General features: G+C 61.3%; 1 protein-coding gene across 2 annotated transcripts; it reads left to right on the top strand.

The window, feature by feature from the left end:
• Positions 1-790: 790 nt before the first annotated feature.
• TNNT3 (troponin T3, fast skeletal type) lies at positions 791-6,454 on the top strand (the record flags this gene model as incomplete). 2 transcript variants are annotated; one of them, XM_080705273.1, is made up of 8 exons in its annotated part: positions 791-833; positions 2,112-2,228; positions 2,323-2,400; positions 2,629-2,742; positions 2,840-2,949; positions 3,041-3,131; positions 4,660-4,700; positions 6,400-6,454. In XM_080705273.1, exons 2-8 carry the CDS (start codon positions 2,145-2,147, stop codon positions 6,452-6,454), a joined length of 573 nt encoding a protein of 190 aa, XP_080561399.1. In that variant the 5' UTR covers positions 791-833; positions 2,112-2,144. The 2 variants fall into 2 exon arrangements, with proteins under 2 accessions (XP_080561399.1, XP_080561400.1); XM_080705274.1 differs by lacking the exon at positions 4,660-4,700 and adding an exon at positions 4,001-4,041.
• Between the last annotated feature and the right edge of the window lie 1,937 nt (positions 6,455-8,391).

Below are 8,391 nucleotides of genomic sequence, written 5' to 3'. Positions count from 1 at the left end.
CTTCTCTGTGTTTGCTGAAAATATATTTTTTTTAGGTCTGGGATTTTTCCCTCCTGCTTTCCGATGTTTGCCTTTCCTTTTTATTTTTTTTTTCTTTCACATACATAAGTTTTTCATTTTCATGGACCCATCTGCACATCTTTCCCTTGGAGGGATCTTTTGGTACTTCTGAGCTTAGAAAATTCCTTCCCGCTCCAGTTTTTGATCGATACCCAGCTCTGCTTTCTTCTGTGGCTTGTTTTAAAAGGCCGTTGTTGTCTTACCTCCCTGCTCCATCTGGAACATATTGGCGAGAGGAGGGGGTTGCATGGCCAGCGGACTGGGGGCCCCCTTCCTCTGCAGAATGCCTCTTCCCAGCCCCCTCTCCCCTCCTTGAGGCCCCCGGCAAGCAGGATGAAAGAGAGGCTGGAGAGGCAGGAAGGGTCTCCGTGGGCCGGCGCTGCCCCGAGGGTCTGTGGTGGCCGCCCCGCTTCGGGGCGGGACCTGGCCGCATCTGTTCCTTTGTCTGAGAGAGAAACCAGGTGCCTGTCCTGGTGAGATAGGTGCCACGCCTGGGACGGAGGGACGCGAGACGCTTAAAGCCTCTCCACGGGGCCAAGCCACACTGGCGGTGCCGGTTATAAATCAGATAAGAACAAAATTCAGGCCGATGTACCATTAAGCAAGGTGCCCTCGGCCAGCCAGGAGGGCGCAAAAGTGTGAGGGCCAGCCGGGTGCCCCTTCCACGGGGGTCTCACGGGGGTCTCGGCTGGCCCTGCTCAAAAGCGTCTCTTCCTCTCCTCCTCAGACTCACAGCTCCTAAGATCCCGGAAGGGGAGAAAGTAGACTTCGATGTAAGTTTGTGGGACCCAGAGCGACACCCCCCAGGCCCCAGAGCGATACCCCCAGACCCCAGAGCGACACCCCCAGACCCCAGAGCGACACCCCCAGACCCCAGCCGTTGAGCTCCAGGCTGGACCTCAGAAGGTCAGAGCCTAGGCTTCCTGGCTCCAGGCAATTCTTTTATTTTTTATTTATTTACTTTTTTTTTTTTTTGCGGGTCTGGGGATGGAACCCAGGGGCATTTGACCTCCGGGCTACACCCCCTGCCCTATTTTTTATTCTTTATTTTGAAACCGGGTCTCACTGAGTTGCAGAGGGCCTCACTAAGTAGCTGAGGCTGTCCGCGAACCGCGATCCTCCAGGTCTCAGCCTCCCGAATGCTGGGATTACAAGCGTGCACCACCACGCCCGGCTCCAGGCAATTCTTTTATAACTCATTCCTGAGCCAGAGGAAACTCCTCCAGGAAGAGATGTTCTCTTCCCTCCTTCCTTATCTATCCTTCTATCCATCTGTCCATCCATCCATCATTCCAGTCATCCATCTGTCTATCCTCCCATCATCCATTCGCCTGTCTGTCCATTCATCCATCCACCCATCCATCCACTATCCATCCACCTACCCATTCATTCATTTACCCACTCATCCATCCACCCACTCATCCACCTATCCATCCATCCATCCATCCATCCACCCACCCATCCATCCATCCATCCATCCATCCATCTACCCACTCATCCACCTACCCATCCATCCATCCATCCATCCACCCATCCATCCATCTACCCACTCATCCACCTACCCATCCATCCACCCATTCATCTACTTACCCACTTATCCATCCACTATCTACCCACCTACCCATCCATCTATCTCCCATCCATCCATCCATTTCTCAAATCATTATCTACCCACCCATCCATCTGTCTCATATTCACCCATCTGTTCACAGACCCATCCATCTATTTATGCACCAAACTTAAGTCACACAATAGTCTGCCCTAGGCCAGGCGCCCACAGAGCATCTCTGAGGATGACAGCAGGGCCAGGGCAGAGCCCGCGGTCCCCTCTAGAGAGGCCACCAGCTTCACGAGGGTCAGGGCCCGGGCTACTCCCAGTATGGGCACCATCCCTACCCTGGGGCTTGGGAATCAGACTGCCCTGGGACAAAGGAGGGCGGCAACAGTGGGCGGGCAAGCGGAGCTAGTCTCACCAGCGGGCAGGGCTTCTGTCTGGGGCGGCCCAGGCTGGAGAGGCGGGGAGGTGACAGGTAGGCCTCCCCTGCCCGCAGGACATCCAGAAGAAGCGGCAGAACAAAGACCTCATGGAGCTGCAGGCTCTCATCGATAGCCACTTCGAAGCCCGGAAGAAGGAGGAAGAGGAGCTGATCGCCCTCAAGGAGAGGATAGTGAGTGGGCTGTTGGGGCACAGGCCACAGGGCGCTCTCTGAGGGGCCGGGCCGTGCTGGTGGGCCAGGCTGACCGGCTTCTCTCTGGCCGCAGGAGAAGCGCCGGGCGGAGAGGGCCGAGCAGCAGAGGATCCGCGCCGAGAAGGAGCGGGAGCGCCAGAACCGCCTGGCGGTGAGGACCCCGCCCCAGACAAGTGCGGGTCCCAGGCCTTTCTCCAGGGCCCCCACTGCAGGGGCCCATCAAGGGCCAGAGAACCCGGCCAGAAAGCCCCACCCTGGGGACGCTCTGAACACTGGAGCTCCCTTCCAGAAAGTTCTAAGCCCAAGACAGGCCCTTGAAGTCCACCTGAGAGCGCAGCTCTGGCGCTGCCCCTGAGGGTCTGGGCTGGGGTCTCCACAGGAGGAGAAGGCCAGGAGAGAGGAGGAGGACGCCAAGCGGAGGGCAGAGGATGATCTGAAGAAGAAGAAGGCCCTGTCCTCCATGGGCGCCAACTACAGCAGCTACCTGGCCAAGGTGAGGCGGGCCGGGGTCCAGGCGGCGGCCTCTGGTCCGGGCCGGCTTGCGCGGCCCTGCTGAGACCAGGCCCCTCTGCTGGGCCCGTGTCCTTCAGGCTGACCAGAAGAGGGGCAAGAAGCAAACTGCCCGGGAGATGAAGAAGAAGATTCTGGCTGAGAGACGCAAGCCACTCAACATCGACCACCTCAGTGACGACAAGCTCAGGTAGGACCGGGCCGGCTGGGCGGCCCAGGCAGGGCGGGGGCCGGGCCTGCCTCTCGGGCTGACCCACACAGGGCGCTGCTTCCACCCCCAGGGACAAGGCTAAGGAGCTCTGGGACACCCTTTACCAACTCGAGACGGACAAGTTTGAGTTTGGGGAGAAGCTGAAACGCCAGAAATACGATGTGAGTTCGGGCCCCAGGGTCTCACCCCACAGGGGGCCACCACCCTCTGCGTCCGTCTTCCTCGGGACCTACCCCAGCCTGAGACCTGGGCCATGCTGAAAACTGTTCTTTCAGGCCTCCAGTGTGCCTGAGCCAACACCCAGGCCTGCTGGGTGTGCTGCCCGGCTCTGGGGAAGGCTGGGCTGTCCTGAGTTCTGACTACCCTCAGGGCCAGGACATCTTCTTCCTCAGCACGGGCAGATGGGGCTAGCACACTTACCTGCACCTGGGAAGTGGGCGCTGGCACCTAAAGCTGCCTGAGGGGGGCTCGCAGCCTTCCTAGGCAGGTCCTGGCACTGAGGGCAAATCTGGGGTCCGAGGGCAGGTTGCTTGGGGGGCTAGAGTCAGGCTGGAGGCCTTGGGCCTGGGCTGAAGCCAGTCTCTTTCCTACCCACTCACAAGGCCTACATGGCCCAAGGTGGGGCCAGACGGGGTGATGATGCGTCCAGGGCAAACAGGCAGCTACAGCTTCTCCTCTGTCTCAGGGGTGTCACCCACACACACCTCTGGTGTCCCACTGTAGGGGGACAGTCAGGCCTGAGGGACATGTGCGAGGCATCTCCCGTGGCGACCAACAGAATAACTTGCAAGTCTGAAACGTCTGCGCCCCCTCCCTGAGCTGTCCCCAAGGGAAACCCATCCCTCCACCTTGAGGCTGGCCCAGAGATGGGTTTCGCTGCACAGAGCCCAGGCCAGCTCCCCTTGGCGTCCACAGCCGAGTTAGGGACCCAGGGGCCTGGGGGCCTCGGTGGCCAGGCTGGCCCAGCACACGGCTGGGCCGCGAGGCCTCAGCCGCCCACCCAGCACCGTAACCATCTCGGTCTTTCTAGATCATGACCGTCCGGGCCAGAGTGGAGATGCTGGCCAAGTTGTGAGTAGCCCAGCCCTCGATGGGTCAGGCTCATGGGTGTGTGATGCACGGTGCGTCTATCGCATGGCATAGACCTGGGGCTCGAGGATGCTGCGGTGGGAGGCCCAGCCCACCATGGCGGCCTCTCTCCTCTCCTTCCTGCCCCAACTCCTCCCTCCTTCCTGCCTCCAGCCTGGCTTTGAGGCTGGCCTACTGCCCTCGTTGGCACAGGAGGACAGGCCTCTGCTCCCCAGAATGCCCTGGGTGCTGAGTCAGGAGTGGGGAGTGGGGGCCAAGGAACCGGAGGGCCGGGGTCGGGGGTCGAGCTGGACAGGGGCCCACAGGCCTCACCTCCACCCGGCCACCTCTCCCTTCCCTGACCCTGCCGCAGCCAGAAGGTAAGTGGCCAGCTCTAAAGCTGCTGTGCGGTAGCCCAGGCCAGTGCAAGCTGGCAAGAGTCAGTCCAGGACAGGAGCCTGAGGATGAGGGACAGCGCCCTCACAGGAGCCAGGAAACAGTAAGGGGGCCAGCAGCCCGGTTGCCACACGGAGGCCCAGACGCGCCATCATGACAGCCACTGGTCCGCGCAGCCCGGGCCTCTTGGGCGCCGTCTCAGTCAGCCGCCTGTATTATTTGCAGATCACCACCCTGCGGAGCCGCATTGACCAGGCCCAGAAGCAGTAAGTAACGGCCCAGCCTGCTCTGCGCAGGGCCAGGGACGGGCCACCACTGCCCGCCCAGGCCTGGCCCCCGAGCGAGGGCTGGTGGTGGCCGGCCCTCAGCAGAGCAGTAACGCGACTAACCCACATGGCCAGCACCACGCCAGGGACCCTGGGGCTTTCTCCCCTGCAGCAGAACGGCCCAGGCAGGGCTCACGGGGGCTGGCCTTCTGCGCCAGGCGCAGGCCAGTGGGGAGAGGGCAGCTAGAGGACCCCGGCATGGCGGTGTCGGTGGCTGGTGAGGCCCCTGGACACCCACTCCGCTCGTCCCTGGAGGTGACCTGGGGCGGGGCACCCAGAGGTGAGGGCTCTCTGCCCTGTGGAGTGGCATCTCACGGGGCTCATGGGACGGCTGCTCCCGACCCCATGGTGCTGTGGCCCTGTGCCTCTCCACGGAGCCTGGTGGTACCCAGGGGCTGTGGGAAGGGCCTGTGACCTGATATTTGTCTCCCTCTTCCTGAGCCCTCCTGCCTCTGCAGGGAGGAACTTGTGAAGGGGACGCTGGGGCCTGCCCGGGTTCTGCTGTGTGGGTCAGGGATCCTCGGCAGCTGTTTTGATGGTGTTTATGCGTGTGCATGTGTGTAGGTGCTCAGGAACACAGTAGCGTGCAGGCTCCAGCAGACAGGGGTCCTGTGAGCCAGTCCTCCCTCCTGCCTCTGCCCTGACTGAGCCCCAGACCCTTCCTGGCTCCTGAGAGCGCAGTTCTGCCAAGGGCCTCAGACAGGAGGAGCAGCCTGCTGAGGACTACCACCTCGATTGCTATCCAGAGGGGCATAACCTTGTAGGAGCCGGGCGTGGTGGTGCACACTTGTAATCCCAGCATTGGGGAGGCTGAGACAGGAGGATCGTGGTTCATGGACAGCCTCAGCTACTTAGTGAGGCCCTTTGCCACTCAGTGAGACCCGGTTTCAAAATAAAGAATTTTAAAAAAGGGCTGGGGGTGTATCTCAGAGGTAGAATTCCCCTGGGTTCCATCTCCAGTACCTCAAAAATAAAAAATAAATATCTAGAGCCAGGTATGGTGGCTCACGCTTGTAATCCCAGCATTTGGGAGGCTGAGACAGGAGGATCACTGTTCGCAGACAGCCTCAGCTACTTAGTGAGGCCCTCTGCTGCTTAGTGAGACCCTGTTTCAAAATAAAGAATAAAAAATAGGGCAGTGGGTATAGCTCGGAGGTCGAATGTCCCTGGATTCTATCCCAAAACCTGCAAAAATCAATCAATCGATAAATAAATAAATAAATAATTAAAAATAGGGCTGGTGGGTGTAGCTCGGATGTAGAATGCCCCTGGGTTCCATCCCCAGTACTGAAAAAAAAAAAAAAAAGAAAAAAAAAAACTTTGTGGGGAAGAAGGTAGTCATTTGGCAGACTGTGTGCCCCAGCTGGGGGCCAGGATCCCCCAGGCAGGGCAGGGAGGACTGCGGGCAGCCCCCATGGCCTCACCCTGCATGACCCCCTCCTAACCACACTAAGTCCCCAGGCCCGGCCAGGCCCTGTGCAGGTGAGTCGGAGCGCACAGACTGCAGCTGAGTGCTTGCCGTGCCTGGGCTGTGCGCAGCCCGGGGAGGCGCCTGGCCCGGGGCCGGGCCGGGTCCAGTCTCACCTCCCCGGCCTCTCGGAGCCCTGGCCCTCAAGCGCCACTTGCTTCCCACTTGCAGCAGCAAGAAGGCCGGTGCCTCCGCCAAGGGCAAGGTCGGAGGGCGCTGGAAGTAAAGGGATCCGGAGGCCACCCGTGGCAGAGACCCCCGCCCGCCCGGCGCGCCAGCCCTCATGTCCAGGCTCCTTCTGGGGCTCCAGGAGGGTCCTGGGGGCCGAGAGTCCCACCTGGAGAGCCCCCCGTCTCTGTCCTCCTTGCCCCCATTTCCTGGGGTCTATGAATAAAGCCAGCGGACCCCCCTTCAGCAGTTGTGTTCTGTCCTGTGTTCCTGGGGCTGTGGGAGGCGGGAGGCACCCCTCTCCCTGTGTTCACCACCCCAGAGGACGGCTCTGGAGAGCGGGTACATTTTCCCCTCCACCAGCGGCTGTGGCCACACGTGGGCGCTGGGTCCAGCGTGCTCCCCGACTCTGCTGGGGCCCCCTGCCTTGCCCCCTCTCTGCCCTAGCCAGGCTCCTCCATGTTAGAGGGACGCCCCCCCCCCCACGCCTGGGCTAGCCGGCTCTGAACCCCATCTGGGGTAGATCTCTGCTCTGGGAGGGTCAGGAAGGAGCGCGGGCAGCTCTGGGGAATGCAGACACCCCCGGGGCGGGCAGCCCCGCTCGGCTGCGAGCTCAGCACATCCAGGGAAACGCAGGGAAGCACATTGCCAGCAAGAGTGCAAGCGCGGCAGACACGGCGTGTTTTTCTATATTCTAAGAGAACACAGCACACCACTGTGTCATAAATCTGAAAGTCCTGACCAAATAGAATTATGGAAAATATAAATCACAGAAATTGGATCAAGACGCGGAGCCGCGTACAGCGGGGTACGGGAGGAGGAAGATATTTGTCCAGAGCCGCCTCTCGGAGGAGTCTGGGGCTGGGGCCGGGAGTGCTGAGCCAAGGGCGGGGAGGGGCCCTCAGGCTGCCTCAGCGCCGTGTCAGGCCCCCCAGGACAACACGGAGCCCCAGATTGCGCACGGATACGTGTGTGTACCCTGAAACACAGAGACGGCGTGGCCCCCACCTACACACACCCAGCACACACGCATGCACCAACAACCTCCTACGTGCACACTGTGAATGAAAGACTTGTTCAGTGGCTTTCAGCGAAGCCCGGTAGGACTTTATTCAGGACAGCGGCGGAGCCGCGGGGACCCCCGCGCAGGGTCTTGCGGCCGGGGGAGACCCGCTCTACCCCAAGTCCAGTGCTGGGGGAAGCCAAGGACAGTGACGGAAAGGGACGGGGAGACGTGGGGTAGGGACTCCGGCTGAGGACGGCAGGGGAGGGGGCGGGCGGTGAGAAGGGCTCTTTGCTGAACCTGAGCGGTGCACGTAAACCTTAACACAGGCCCAGAAGAGGCTCAGGAGCCCGGCTGTGGTGCGGCCAAACAGAGAATCTTTGTCACCACCAACACACGCTCGCACCCACACCAGCTCGTGTACACGTCCTCCTCAGCACACACATTCACGGCCCCTGCAGGAGCAGCTCCTGCCCGTGTGGGAACCCCCAACACACGTCCATAAGCACACACCCAGGCCCTCAGGCCCACACAGCACACCCCACACACCACGTAGCTGAGCAGGCACACTGCATGTCAGCGCCGCAGACCCCGACACGGTGAGGAATGGAATCTGTGGCGCCACGTGGCCAGCCTGGCTTGCTGGCCTTGTTCTGAAGGGCACAGAATTGACCAGAGGTGGGAGGGGACGGGGATGGCCACCCACCCCAGGCAGGAGCCTCCTACACAGAGGCTTGGGGCGACTCAGAACCCGGTCAGTGAGCTCAAGGCGAACGGTGCTCGCAGGGAAAGCAGAGAAACGCAGCGTGCGCACCCCGCGGGCTGACGAGGCCCAGCCAGGCTGCGGAGGCACTCAGCAAAGCCGGGCCCCGAAGGAGCCTTGTTCCCCAGGCCTGAGGGGCGCTCATGAAGCCTGGGCCAAAGCCGCCCCCAGACCAGGATGTCAGGCAAAGTCCCGGCCAGGTGCCCGCCTCCCAGCCGCGAGCCGAGAG

Source organism: Muscardinus avellanarius, assembly GCF_963383645.1.
Source record: "Muscardinus avellanarius genome assembly, chromosome: 1".
NCBI classification, from domain to species: Eukaryota; Metazoa; Chordata; class Mammalia; order Rodentia; family Gliridae; genus Muscardinus; species Muscardinus avellanarius.
The sequence above is the reverse complement of the archived record's forward strand: the minus strand, read 5'-3'. Positions and strand labels throughout refer to the sequence as shown.